This window comes from Dasypus novemcinctus, chromosome 26, assembly GCF_030445035.2.
Source record: "Dasypus novemcinctus isolate mDasNov1 chromosome 26, mDasNov1.1.hap2, whole genome shotgun sequence".
Lineage (NCBI taxonomy): Eukaryota > Metazoa > Chordata > Mammalia > Cingulata > Dasypodidae > Dasypus > Dasypus novemcinctus.
The window spans coordinates 55,561,814-55,576,501 of NC_080698.1; the positions used below are offsets into that span (position 1 = coordinate 55,561,814).

Below are 14,688 nucleotides of genomic sequence, written 5' to 3' on the forward strand. Positions count from 1 at the left end.
TAAATAAAAAATAAATCTTTAAAAATAAATAAATAAATAAAAGACTCCAGGAAGAGGATTAGGTCTCACCCTGGGCCACACCTTAACTGAAGTAACTTAATCCAAAGGTCCTAGTTACAATAGGTTCACACCCATGGGTATGGGTTAGCTTTAAGAACATAAAGATCTTCAAACCATCACACCATGTAAAACACTCAGTCTAGCGCATGCGCATGGTAAGTGCCCAGTGCTGGTGAGCTTTCATAATTTGATTTTTCTGATGGACACCTGGAACATTCTGTCCATGTGTGCTAACGGCTGGTTTGGGGGTCATAAAGACTCATCTGCCTTCTCTGCTCCAAGCACCAGTCCTCGCCGTTCCACACTTGGGGAAAAAGTCTCTGCCTCAGTTGCTGATGGAGGACAGGAAGTGAGGAGAGTGACTGACTGTTGCAAATTCCCTTTTTTTAACTTTCTGCTGGCACTTTTCTTGGCCCCCTGTGATAGTTGGGCTAACTTTTCAACTCAGCCAGGTAATGGTGCCCTGTTGTTTGGTCAAGCAAGCACTGTTTGTAATCTGGGCTGTACCTGGGTGTGATTAAGTTATGATTAGGGCTTTGATTGGGCCGCATCACTAGGGCATTGAGATAAAAGGCATGGCAGAGGACAGAGATGAGGTCTTCTGATGTTGGAGTTCTGATGTTGGAGTTTGATGCTGAAGTCTTAGGCTGGAGCCCCAGGATCAGCTCACAGAGGAAAGAGAAGCAAGCCCCAGGAAGAGAGGATCTGAGCCAGGAGAATACAGAGGAATAGAGATGGCTCCTTAGACAGGGCAGAAACCCCAGGGAGAGAGACAGAGCCGTTCACCTGACGGTCTATAGCTGACCTTGTGAAGAAAACAGAGGAGCCGAGCCCAGAGGAACCCAGGAAGCCCTCGCCCTCGCAGATGTCAGCAGCCGTCTTGCTCCAACACGTGGAAATAGACTTTGTGAGGGAAGTAGCTTATGCTTTGTGGCCTGGTAACTATGAGGTTACTCTGTGACTAACCTACAGTACCTGAGGTCGAGATGCCCAATTTAGCCTGGTGTGCTGTAGATGAGAGGATCCAAAGGCTGAGAGAGACTGGACTGCGAGAATGGATTTACCATTTAAGACCTGCCACCCACCCCAGGAATGTCCAGAGGACACACCTGTAACCAAGACTGTAAGGAATAAATTTGTAAGACTAACTCCATCTTCCCTGAAGAAACCTGTGGTTGCTTTACTCTGTAGATCAGATATTACTGTGGGAACTGCTGTCATAGAACTGGAATCCTCAAACACTGTGGGGATGATCAGCAACCAGGCTGGCGGAAGCCAAGCAGCAGCACTTAATTTCCAAAGACAAGGTGGGCGTGGCTCCTGCAATGAAGGGCAGACTCAAAGCAGCAGTCAAGAGTCCGAGTTGCATAGAGCTATGGCATTGGCTAATAGATCATGGGGCACCTAGAAGTAAAACAGAGGCAGTCTACAAAATTCCTGCCTGATCTGTGTAAGCAGAAGAGTTATAGGTCGAGTGAACAAAACCCTAACTTGAATTACAGACTTGAGACCTTTTACAGACCCAGAGCCCCTGGAAGGAAGAGAAGGCCAGGTCCCCTCCGGGAAGGATCTATTCAACTGCCAAAAATTTACACTGTTAATCTTCCTCCTACCTTTCCCCAAGGAGACCTATAGACTTTTACCAGAGTAACTGTGCATTGGGAAAAGGGAAATGATCAGACATTTTGGGGATTATTAGACACTGGCTTAGAAGTGACATTAATTCCAGGAGACCCAAAACATCACTGTGATGCACCAGTCAGGGTAGGGGCATGGAGGGCAGGTGATCGTAGAGCTGTAGCTCAGGTGCCTGCCATCTGGACCCCTTCTGTGGTTATTCACCCAGTTCCAGAATGCATAACTGGAGTAGACATACTCAGCAGCTGGCAGAATCCCCACATCGGGTCCCTGACTTGTGGAGTGAGGGCTGTTATGGTAGGAAAGGCCAGTGGAAGCTACTAGAACTGCCTCTGCCTAGCAAAATAGTAAAAAGCAACACCAGATTCCTGGAGGAATTGCAGAGATCAGTGCCACCATCAAAGATTTGAAGGATGCAGCGGTGGTGAATCTTACCACATCTCCCTATTCAACTCTCCAATTTGGCCTGTGCAGAAAACAGGTGGCTCTTTTAGGATGATGGTTATTGTAATCTTAACCAGGTGGTGACTCTAATCGCAGCACATGTGGTATCATTGTTTGAGCAAATCAACACACCCTCTGGTAATTGGTATGCCGCTATTGATCTGGCAAATGCTTTTTTCTCAATTGCTATTAGTAAGGACCACCAGAACAGTTTGCTTTCAGCTGGCAAGGCCAGCAATATACCTTCACTGTCCTGCCTTGGGTACATCAACCCTCCAGTCCTGTGTCATAATATTGTCCACAGGGACCTCAATTGTCTCTCCTTCTACAAGATGTCACACTAGTCCATTTTTATTGATAATATCATGCTGATGGGACCTAGTGAGCAAGAAGTAGCAAAGACTCGACTTATTGGTAAGGCATTTGTGTGAGAGAGGATGGGAGATAAATCCAACAAAATTACAGGGACCTTCCCCCTCAGTGAAATTTCTAGATGTCCAGTGGTGTGGGGCATGACAAGATACTCCCTCTAAAGTGAAGGATAAGGGAAGCGGACTTGGCCCAGTGGTTAGGGCATCCCCCTACCACATGGGAGGTCTGCGGTTCAAGCCCCGGGCCTCCTTGACCCATGTGGAGCTGGCCCATGCGCAGTGCTGATGCACGCAAGGAGTGCCGTGCCACACAGGGGTGTCCCCACGTAGGGGAGACCCACGCGCAAGGAGTGTGCCCCGTAAGGAGAGCCGCCCAGCATGAAAGAAAGTGCAGCCTGCCCAAGAGTGGCACCGCACACACAGAGAGCTGACACAACGAGATGACACAACAAAAAGAAACACAGATTCCCTTGCCACTGACAACAACAGAAGCAGACAAAGAAGACGCAGCAAAAAGACTCAGAACAGACAACCGGGGCGGGGGGTGGTGGTGGTGGTGGGAATAAATAAATCTTTAAAATAATAATAATAATAAAGTGAAGGATAAGCTTTTGCATCTGGGCTCTCCTATAATCAAGAAGGAGGCAAAATGTGTCTCTTCAAAGTTTGGAGACAACACATTCCCCCTTGGGTGTGCTGCTCTGGCCCATTTACCGAGCGATCAGAAAAGCTGTCAGTTCTGAGTGGGGACTGGAACAAGAGGAGGCTCTGCGTCAGGTCCAGGCTGCCGTGCAAGCTGCACTAGCACTCGGGCCATGTGATCCAGCACAGCCAATGGTGCTGGAAGTTTCAGTGGCAAACAGAGAAACCACCTGGAGGCAGGCCCTTAGAGGAGAATCACAACACAGACCCTTAGGATTTTGGAGCAAAGCCCTGCCATCCTCTGCAGATAACTGTTTCCTCTTGAGAAACAGCTTTAGGCCTGCTGCTGGGCCTTAGTAGAGACACTGAGTGCTTAACCTTGGACCCCCGAGTTACCTTGGGAATCGTGAGCTGGGTCTTGTCTGACCCACCAAACCATAAAGTTGGGCATGCACAATAAATAGTAAAGTGGAAGTGGTATGTACAATATACGGCTTGGGCGGGTCCTGAAAGCACAAGTAAGCTGCGTGAGGAAGTGGCCCAAATGCCCATGGGACCGCCCCTGCCAAGTTACCTTCTCTTTCCCAGCCCACAGCTTTGGCCTCTTGGGGAGTCCCTTACAATCAGTTGACTGAGGAAGAGAAAACTTGGAACTGGTTTACAGATGGCTCTGCATGACATGCTGGTACCACCCGAAAGTGGACGGCTGTGCACTGCCGCCCTTTCTGGAAAGTCCCTGAAGTGTCGACAGTGGTGAGGGCAAATCCCCCCAGTGGACAGAACCTTCCACAGTGTACCTGGTTGTCCATTTTTCTCGGAAGAAGAAATGGTTGGAGGTGTTTGTACACTGATTCCAATGGTTTAGATGCATGGTCAGAGATTAGGAAGGAAGGTGATTAGAAAACTGGTGTCAAAGTGGTCTGGGGAAGAGCTGTGTGGATAGACCTTTCTGAGTGGGCAAAAAGCATAAAAATATTTGTGTCCTGTGTGAATGCTCACTGGAAGGTGACTTCAGCAGAGAAAGATTTTTTTTTTTTTTCCAGAGAAAGATTTTAACAAGTGAACAAGATGGCCCGCTCTGTGGCTAGCACTCAGCCTCTGCTCTCAACCACTCCCGTCATTGCCCAGTGGGCTCATGAGCAAAGTGGCCGTGGAGGTAGGGATGGAGGTTAGGCATGGGCTCAGCAACATGGGCTTTCCCTCACCAAGGCTGCCTGGGCTACAGCCACTGCTGGTGCCCAACCTGCCAGCAGCAGAGACCCACACGGCCCCCAGAAGGACACCTGGCCACTTCGGGCTCCTCATGCCTCTGAATCAACAGGGAAATAAGGGGATTACTGTACTGGCTGGGGTGATTGCTCCTGACTATAAAGAGGAAATAGGACTGCATCGGCATAATGGGGGTAAAGAAGAGTTTGCCTGCAATACAGAAGATGCCCTTGGGTATCTAGTACTGCCATGCCCTGTGAATAAAGTCAATAGAATACTGCCACAACCCAATCCAGGCAGGACTAACAATGGCCCAGAATCTTCAGGAATGAAGTTTGGGTCACCCCTCCGGGCAAAGAACCACGGCCAGCGGAAGGGCTTGCTGAAGGTCAAGGGCACATGGAATGGGTGAAGGTAGTGATAAACACATCAACCACATGACCAGTCCAGAAAGGAGGTCTGTAATGGTTATAAATATTTCTTCCTTGTTTTGTTATGAGTGTGTGTTTATATGGACATGACATGAATATCTTTTTTTTCCTTCTTTATCTTTTCCCTTTATCATCTGATATAAGTTGCATTCGTTTCATGTCATAGTATATAAAGATGTCAAGTCTAAGAGTAAATATAACCCAAGGACTTGGACCCGGCTCTGGAGGCGTTTAGTGTGTTTCCAGTTGTGTGCAGGACAGTTGAGTAGTGTTAGGTGGATATATGTATCTGTACCTGTTATTTTTATTTAGAGATTAGGTGTGGTTTAAGGCAGTGTGTATGGCTGCGAGTTGACAAGGGGTGGACTGTCATGGTTAGGCTAATGTGTTGACTCAGGTAATGGTGCTCGGTTGTTTGGTCAAGCAAGCACTGGGCTGTCTGTCCAAGGACCTTTCGTGGACTTTAATCACCAGTGAGTTGATTGTGCAGATGGCTGGTTACATCTACAATCAACTGAGGAGATTGCTGAAAGCAACGAGTGCCGTCTCATCCAATTAGTTGAAGGCCTTAGAAGGAGAAGTGATTTCAGCATTCAGGGAGGGAATCCCCATCTCTGCTTCAGATGGCCAGCGTCTCCTGGGGAATTCCACGGGGAATTCCATCTGGGTCCTTGGCTCGCAGCCTGCCTTACGGAACTTGGACTCGTGCATCCCCACAGTCGTATGAGACAATTCTGTGACATCTCATACTATTTACAGGTATAGCCTGTTGGTTCTTTTTCCCTGGAGAATTCTGACTAATAAACCCCCATACCCATTTCTGCCTCCAAGAGGCTTGGGGCTCTTTCAGAGCCACCCTGCCTTCCACAGCTCTTCTTTCTGCAAATGTGGGCTGTGCCTCCTCCCTCAGGCCCATCCCGTCTGCCTTCCATCTGCCAGGGATTCCCAACAATTTCTGGTCTGCCAGTATTATCCTTGTTTTCCAGAGCTGTGGTTGATTTTTATACTTGTGTGGCGATTTGTACAATGAAACCCCCTTCTTCTACACTGGGGGTAGGAAGGAGAAAGCATCCCGGTTTTTAAAGTCCTTCATTTCTCTGAGGATTGGGAGCAGGTTTGCTGTCTTCTGAATTCTGTCCAGCCAGTGACCTTGGTCTCTGCAGGAACCTCTCCCTGACACCTCTTGGGTGCTGCAGAATTGGGATCTTCAGAAGATCCGACTCCCACACGCCTGCCCTGGCTCCCCCCGGCTCGGCCACTCTGGCCTCATACACCCTTACTCTGGGAGACTCCTGTAAAGGCAAACTCAGATTCACCCAGGGCTCCACTGCCCCCCCCCCCCCCCCCCGTCCCCGAGTGCAAAGGAAGAGCCTCTGCTCCAGGGTCAGGGTCAAACCTGGCCCCACCACTTACAAACCGTGGGCTCTTGAGTTCCTCGTCCACGGAGTAGGTTCTCCTGAGACTTTAAATTAGAGAGATGCTGGGAGAAAGGTGTCCACAGAGAACCAGGGATCCTGCAGATGCCTGAGAAAGTTGAATGGCTGTGTTCCTGAGGTCTCTTTCAGGCACCAGTGACAAAAACCCAACTCCAACTAGATGAAACAGGAAAAGTAAGATATTGGCTCCTGAAGCTGGAAAAGCCAGAGGTGGAAGTCAGGTGTGGCTGGACCCAGGAGAACATTCACCACTCCTTCACGCATTCGCAGAAGTCCCCAGCTGTGAGGAGCTGGGGAGCCACTCCAATGGATGTGTCTCCCTCCCCAGTGGTTGGTGCTGACCGCTCAGCTAATCCTTTCCACATGTCTGGAGATGTGGATTTCTTCTTGCTCCGAGACCAGGAGCGGAATAAGGCTCTCCTGGTGAGTATTTGGGATCAAGGCCGGGGCATTTCCCCCAGCCCCCAGGCCCGGCTTCTGCCTCAGCTCGGCTTCCATGGCCCCAGCTCTTCCCTCTCTCCAACACACAGCAGCCAGATTTCCCCTCTCAGAGCAATTCTTTCCTCCAGTCACTCCCCATCTCTATTTCAGGCAGCCTCAGGGATCTGCCCTGCCTTCCTCCCAAAGTCCCCCCACTTCAGGTTCAGTGTACCCCCACCCAAGCAGGGAGCTGGGGCCACAGGAGAGGGGGGAGGTGGCTACTGCAAAGACAGACTCTGCAGCAGGAAAGGAGGAAGAGCCAGAACGTTCCATCTGCCCTCCTCCAATCTCCTGCCAGAGTGGGGGCCCTGGGGCGCCAGGCTGGTGGCACAGGGCAGCTGCAGAGCAGAAGAGAGGGCAGACTAGCAAGGGAGGGCACATGGCAAGGACTGGCCGGCCAACCTGGAAAACTGAGCTTCCAGATCCAACTCTGGATTTCGAGCTTCTTTTGAAAACTCCCCAAAGCTGCTTCCCTGAACTTAGAGTTGCCAGAGTTAGCCAATCAAAGTACAGGATGCCCAGCTGACTCTGCGTTTCAGAGAAACAACAAGCCATCTTTTAGTATAAGTATGCCCCTGACCCCCAAGTTTAACTGGGCCGGTATTTTATCTGGCCCTTCCTGGACTCCCATTCTCGGGTGACAAGCAGAGGCACCTGGCAGCAGCTAGGTGACAGGTGGGCTCTCCGGCCCTGCCCCCTTCACTCCTTCTGTGTTCTAGAACATGGGGCATTCCCAAAGCATGGGGTTCTCGCAGGCACCCTCACACCCTGTCACAGAGGCCGTCGAGTGTGCATACCCGTGTGCACGCACACGCTCCTTGCACAGCCCTCTCAAGCCCACGGTGGAAGCAATAGGACCCGGTCCTGACTGTCCCACCTCCTCCAGGAGCGGGAGCAGAAGAAGTCCATGCGGGTGCACGAGAAGATGACCTACTCGTCCAAAGTGTCCGCCAAGCACACCAGCCTGCGGCGGGAGCTGCAGCTGGAGGACCTGGCGGAGGACGAGCAGGTGCGCGAGGAGACGGCGCGGCTGCAGGAGTTCCACGATCACGTGGCCTGGAAGCTCGCCCTCACCAAAGGTACCGCCTGCTCCAGGCACGGAGCCGCCAAGCGGACCCCCGCCACGGCTCCGGGGCACGCCTGGACAGACAGCCCTGTGCCGAGCCTTCCCCAGATGGCCAGGGCACAGGAAGGGCCCCCTTTTCCTCTCGTGGAAAGACAAACAGGCGTCAGGTTTGCCAAGTCCAGCATTTTATTCAGGATGCAAAAGTCTTGCTGCAGCAAGGAAGCCGATCACTTGCAAAACTAGAAGTGGCTTCGAGTACCTAGCGGCAGCAAACGATTTTCACAGTCTTAAAATTAAGTTGGACTGACTCCGATTGATTGGGCGAGGGTTTGTCCGTCTTAGAGGGGTGGGTTGAGGGCAGGTGGGCTTTATTTTGTATCAGGTCAAACGTAAGGATCCAGGGGCTTGTTTGGCTATCTGGATCTGCCACCCTTTTTGGATTTCCAATTCCAAAAAAAATTCAAGAAGAAACTCAAGAGGGAGCCCTCGAAGAAAAGGTAGGGCTTGGGTTTTCTGACTGAAGGGTCCCTGGAGCTTTCGCTACGCAATTTTAACACTGTACAGCCTGGAGCCTAAACGCTATTCCTTATACAGATATCAGAAGGGATTTGTTTATTTTGTTTGTTTTGGTTTTGGTTTTTTTACACAATAGGAATATATTTTTTAATTTTTTTATTTTTTAAAAAGCTTCAGATCACATAATTGTTACCTAAAAAATAGGGGATTCCCATATGCCCCATCCCCACCCCTCTTACATTCTCCCCCATTAATAACATCTTTCATTAGTGGGGTACATTTGTTAAAATTGATGAACACACACTGAAGCACTGCTACTAACCGTGAACTATAGTTTACATGATAGTTGACACTTTCACCACACACAATTCCATAGGTTGTGACAAAATGTATGAAGGCCTGAATCCGTCATTGCAATGTCATACAGGACAATTCCAATGCCCCGAAAATGCCCCATGTTGCACCTCTCCCTCTGCTCAGAACCTCTGGTGACCACTGCCTTTTTTTATCAATGTTACAAGTTCTTCCATTGCTAGAATAATCATAAGTCTACTTTAGTCCCTAGTTGCCTTCCCCCTTATCTTTGCTCATTGCTCAGTCCTGAAGATTTTGGGATGGTGATGCCCACTCTGTTTCTGATTGAGAGGGGGTTTAGATCCCATGGGGCAGGTGGACGAAACTGGTCTCAAGGCACTTTGAAAGGCGTCTGCAGTGCAGAGGGGAAAGAACAGTCTTTCCCCCACATGGCACCAGGTTCTAAGGGACTCCCACCTCACACCAATCACAGAGGTCAATTCCCAGTGAATTGCCGACTGAAAGTGCTTTTGTAGGAGAAAACCATATGAATCACAACATCGAGTACATTCTGAATATTAAGTATATACAATGCATGTGGAATATATAAAATGCAGGCAGAATATATAAAATGTAGGCAAGCTAGCTTAGTGGTAAAGAGTATCAGCTGTGGAACCAAATTTCCTGGGTTCTCATCTCAGCGCCACCATTTATTAGCTGCTCCTTGGTAACTAGGGGTTAAATGTGTTCATACATTTAACATGCTTCGAAGAGTGTCTATCACACAGAAAGAACTATATGTGTGTGAACTTTCACTTTTATTACCCAGCAGGAACTCTTAAATACTAAATACATGTTAAAATCCTACCAACCCAGATAATAAAGTATAATATCACAAAGCCAGAAAGGAATCTTTGGGATCAGAGAGTCCTGAAACATAATAGAACTGCAGCAGTGATATGAGGGAAATGAAATGTTAAATGAAGTAAATGAAAATGCTACAGAAACATCCCAGCCTTCCACCTCTGTCCTGCCGGCGGCGGCCTGTTATTTTTGTTAGAAAACGGGGCGTTTGTTCCGATGGTGTGTGTGCCGGCTCCGCCACTTGGGGCACACCACTGGACACGACACGTTTCTGTTGACGGCCTCCCATTGCTGGTACCCGTGAGACGCAGAGGGTGTATTTCCCCTGGGAAATACTGTAATGCTCCCAAAGTAGAGACCTGAAGGAGGCTTCCTGGACAGGAAGACAGGTGTGAACGCCCAGAAGGGTGGGCCCCAGGGGGTCTGGACTGCAGAACTCCCCCATGTCCCCAACTTCCATGTGGAGGGAGAAGCCGGGTCTTCCTGCACAAGGAGCTTCTCCAAGGGCCCCGAGAGAGGCAAGGACCCAGCGAGGGTCTCTTCAGGCATCTAGATTGTTAACGTAGGAATCTTTCCACCCTATCAGACTGTTTTTTTTTTTTTTCCGGAAAGGAAAGGATTCAAGTAAAAAGGCCAGAGAGCCAGACGTTTTTGTTCAGAAAGGCCATGGAAAGAGTCCCCAGGAGCCCTCAGGCACCGACTTATCTTGCCCTGTCTCTCCGCTTGCACTCAGGAAATTCATACAGACGCCCACCTTGGTTTTTTCCAACCTGGTTTAAACCCCGGCCGTGTAGTCTTTGCTGTTGCCCAAACTGGGCTCTGGGAGCTCAAGGAGAAATCATACCACCTCATTTTCCTCTCCCTACCCCATTCAGGTCCCAAGTCTAGCTGAGTGAAATTTCCAAGGTGAGGGTGTCCACAAAATCATTCTGAATAAAAAGGGGGGAGATCAGATACAAGGCAGGGTTTCCCACCACAGGGTACATCAGATAGAGCCTCCTCCCTTCGGCTGGACGCAGAAGACAAGAGCACAGCGCCCCACGGGCGTGGGAGCCCCCCGGCCCCGCCGCGGACCCTGGGCCTAGCGGCACACTCAGCTCCGGGTGCTTATTTGCCGCGCGCCCCTCCGCGGCTCCTGGGCTGGGCTACTCTCTCCCACGTTTCCCTGTTGCCCCCCCCCACCCGCTTCTTACCTTGCAGAAAAGAAAATGGAGCCCGATACCATCGACGGCTACCTCCACCAGAAGCGGCAGATGTTCCTCATCCAGGTAGGCACAGCCGCGCCCCCCTCCAGGGTGAGCCAGATCGGGGAGGAGGTCCCCAGGCTGGCACCATGCCTCACCTGCCAGCGGCCCCCAGTACGCCCTAGAGATGAAGCGGAGTGAGATCCAGAGGCTGGAGATGCTGACGACCATGGAAGAGGCCAAGCTGGAACGGGCGGAGAAATCTCTGGAGAAGGACGCGGCTCTGTTTGACGAGTTTCTCAGGGAGAACGACCGCAGCTCGGTGCAGGCTCTGCGAGTGTGAGCCTGCAGGCCGAGGGGCCAGCGGAGGGGGGCCAGCTGGCCATGGGTGACCCTGGGCCTGCACGTAGCACCCATGCCCAGCCCCAACAGCTCCCTGTCTCCTCCTGCCTGGCCTTGAGCCCTGCCCAGCCCAGGAGGCTGAGGGCAATGTGGCCACTTCTCTTTGCCTGTGATTGTCTCCCTGTCCCCACCCCACATCCCAGGGCTGAGAAGGAAACCAAAGCAAAGATAGAGAAGATCACTGAGATCAGGGAGCTGACCATGCAGATCATGAATATAAAAAGGTGAGCTGAGTGGGAGGCCAGAGGGCAAGCTGGGCCTGCGCTGGGCCTTGCCACCAGTTTTTCTATCACTCTTCAGAGTGGCCAAAAGGGTCCCCTCAAAATGCAAACCCCACTGCGTTACCTCTCAGGCTTAACTATCGCAGGGACTCAAAATCCCACGAGACTTGGCTGGAGGGTTGGCTAAATCAGTGTAAGAAACAATCCTATGGTTTACCAGCTTCAAGACATACAATAAGGAACCCAGGACCAGTAGGAAATACTGTTCTGTAGGGGAAGCATTCAGGTTCCTGGAAATAGGGACAATCCTTAAGACCGTAAGAACACACGCAGAACAAGAGGCATGCTCAGAGAGCTCCAGGGGGGACCCTAGCCTTTGCCTCAGACTATTCTTCAGGTCCCTTGTTAGGGTAGCTCAGCTCTGAAGGAGAGCACCAACCAACAGAGAGCCAATCTGCAAAGACTATGAAAGTTTTCTGTGGTATTATTTTTTGATTTGCTGTCGTTAGCTCCTGGCATACAAGGAAATCTCTCTCATAATACTAGCCAGATACAAGCTTAAGGAACAGATACATCAGGGACTAAAGTCACACATTAAAATATCTAAATGCCCAGTGTGCAACAAAAGATTATAAGCCAAAAAGAATATGAGAAGATGGCAGAGTAGGAAGGTCCAGGAATCAGTCCCTCCACCAAAACGACTAATGAGCTGGAAGGAACTGTCTGAATCGACTGTTTTTAAACTCTGGGGGTCTAGCGAAACACTGTTCAGTACCCAGGGAGGAGCTAGAGGAAGAGACTGGTAAATTACCATGAAAGTGACTTTGACCTGCCCTGCAAGAGCTCCACCCCCTACCCCCCAGCTGCATAGTAGGAAGCTGTGGGGACTGAATCCCAGGCTTCTGATTCAGCTTGCTGGTGCCAGGATGGATCCTCCGAAGTCCAGAGGTCTGTGGCCTGACTGCTGAGCACGGCTTCTGCCACTTCAGGTCTGAGCAAAAGGCCTCCAGGGGGCTGGCTCCGACAGTGACCATTTTTCCAAACCCCTTCAAGAAAAAAGCAGCAGAGGAGTCTTACAGAGGCAGTACCTACTTTTTATTCTCTTTTCTCTTTCCCCATTTGGGAGCAAAAATAATTTGAAATAGTCACAAATTGGCAGCTGCAGCCCTCAACAACAACAGCAAAAACTAGCAATCTCCAAAGAGTGAGGAGAATTAGATTTCCTGAGTTATAATAATATAATTCTTAGAATGTCCAGTTCTCAACAAAAAAACACATGAAGGAACAGGAAGTTATGGCTCACTCACAAGAAAAATGAATTTTCCAGAACTCATCCCTGAGGAAGCTCGTAGATTGAAATAATTGTCACAACTTTAATCAACTGTCTTAACTATGTTCAGTGAGCTAAAGGAATCCATAAACAAAGAACAAAAGGAAATTAAGAAAACACTGTCTGAACAAAATAAAGAGACAGAAATTTCAAAAAGGAACCAAACAGAAATACTGGAGCTGTGAACTCATTTTATAAGGCCAGCATCACCATAATACCAGAGATAATCACAAATAAAATTACAGCTCAATATCCCTTATAAATATAGATGCAAAAATAATGAACAAAATACTAGCAAATCTAATTCAACAGCACATGCAAAAGATTATATACCTTGACAAAGTGTGATTTTTACCCAAAATGTGAGGGTGGTTAAACAAAAAATCAATAAACAGAATATACCACACTAATAGAAAAAGGGAAAAAAAACACATGATCATCTCAACTGGGACAGAAAAAGACATTTGGCAAAATCCTGTACCCTTTCTTGATAAAAAAAAAAAAAACTCAGAAAATTAGGAATAGAAGGGAAAGTCCTTATTGTAATAAAGAGAATATATGAAAAACCTATATCTTACATCACACTCAATGGATGAAAGACTGCAAGTTTTCCGTCTAAGATCAGGAACAAGTAAAGTTTGTCTGCTCTAACCACTGTTATTCAACATTGTACTGGAAGTTCTAGCCAGAGCAATTAGGCAAGAAAAATAAATAAAAGGCATCCAAATTGGAAAGGAAGAAGTAAATCTACCTGTATCCACAGATGACATGATTCTGTATATAGAAAACCCAGAAGAATATATAAGAAAGCTACTAGAGCTAATAAATGAATTCAGCAAAGTGGCAGGCTACAAGATCAACTTGCAAAAGCCAGTTGTGTTTCTATACACCAGCAATGAATAATCTGAAAAGGAAATCAAGAAATTAATTCCATTTACAATGATTACTAGAAGAACAAAATCTAGGAATAAATTTAATGAAGGATGTAATGGACTTGTATATGAAAAACTACAAAACATTGCTAAAAGAAATTAACAACAACCTACATGAATAGAAAGATATCCCAAGTTCATGGATTAGACTTGGTCTTGTTAAGATGCCAATACTACCTAAATTTATTTACAGTTTCAATGCAATCCCATTCTAAATTCCAAAAGCATGGGAAAAGACTTGGCTCAGTCGTTAGGGCGTCCGTCTACCACATGGGAGGTCCGCAGTTCAAATCCCAGGCCTCCTTGACGCATGCGGAGCTGACCCATGAGCAGTGCTGATGTGCACAAGAACTGCCCCACGCGCAAGGAGTGCGCCCCTTAAGGAGAGCTGCCCAGCGCGAAAGAAAGTGCAGCCTGCCTAGGAATGGCGCTGCACACACAGAGAGCTGACACAACAAGATGACGCAACAAAAAGAAACACAGATTCCCATGCTGCTGACAATAACAGAAGTGGACAAAGAACATGCAGCAAAATAGACACAGAACAACTGGGGCGGGGGGGGGGTTGGGGAGGAAGGGGAGAGAAATTTTTTTAAAAAGTTTTTTTAATAAATAAATAAATTCCAAAAGCAGACATGAAAAAGTCAATCATCAATCCATATGGAAGGGCAAGTGGCCCTGAATAGCCAAGACCATCTTTTTTTTTTTTAAAGATGTATTTATTTATTTCTCTCCCTCCCCGTCCCCCCACCCTGGTTGTCTGTTCTCTGTGTCCATTTGCTGCGTCCTGTTTCTTTGTCCGCTTCTGTTGTTGTCAGCGGCATGGGAATCTGTGTCTCTTTGTTGCGTCATCTTGTGTGTCAGCTCTCCGTGTGGGTGGCACCATTCCTGGGCAGGCTGCACTTTCTTTCGCGCTGGGCGGCTCTCCTTACGTGGTGCACTCCTTGCGCGTGGGTCTCCCCTACATGGGAGACACCCCTGTGTGGCACGGCACTCCTTACACGCATCAGCACTGCACATGGGCCAGCTCCACACGGGTCAAGGAAGCGCAGGGTTTGAACCACGGACCTCCCATGTGGTAGACAGACACCCTATCCACTGGGCCAAGTCCGTTTCCCCCAAGACCATCTTGAAAAAGAACAACAAAGTTGGAGGACTCATACCTCCC

The 14,688-nt window shown here is 48.8% G+C and overlaps 1 protein-coding gene across 7 annotated transcripts in view; it reads left to right on the forward strand.

Moving 5' to 3' along the window:
* The window catches only part of CFAP100 (cilia and flagella associated protein 100), a 58,993-nt gene that overhangs the window by 23,901 nt on the left and 20,404 nt on the right, over positions 1-14,688 (forward strand). For all 7 annotated transcript variants that reach the window (XM_071212246.1, XM_058288567.1, XM_058288573.1 and 4 more), the window contains exons 4-8: positions 6,560-6,654; positions 7,598-7,790; positions 10,652-10,719; positions 10,811-10,974; positions 11,181-11,261. In XM_071212246.1, the coding sequence (XP_071068347.1) occupies positions 6,560-6,654; positions 7,598-7,790; positions 10,652-10,719; positions 10,811-10,974; positions 11,181-11,261 (601 nt within the window). The remainder of the gene's footprint in view (positions 1-6,559; positions 6,655-7,597; positions 7,791-10,651; positions 10,720-10,810; positions 10,975-11,180; positions 11,262-14,688) is intronic.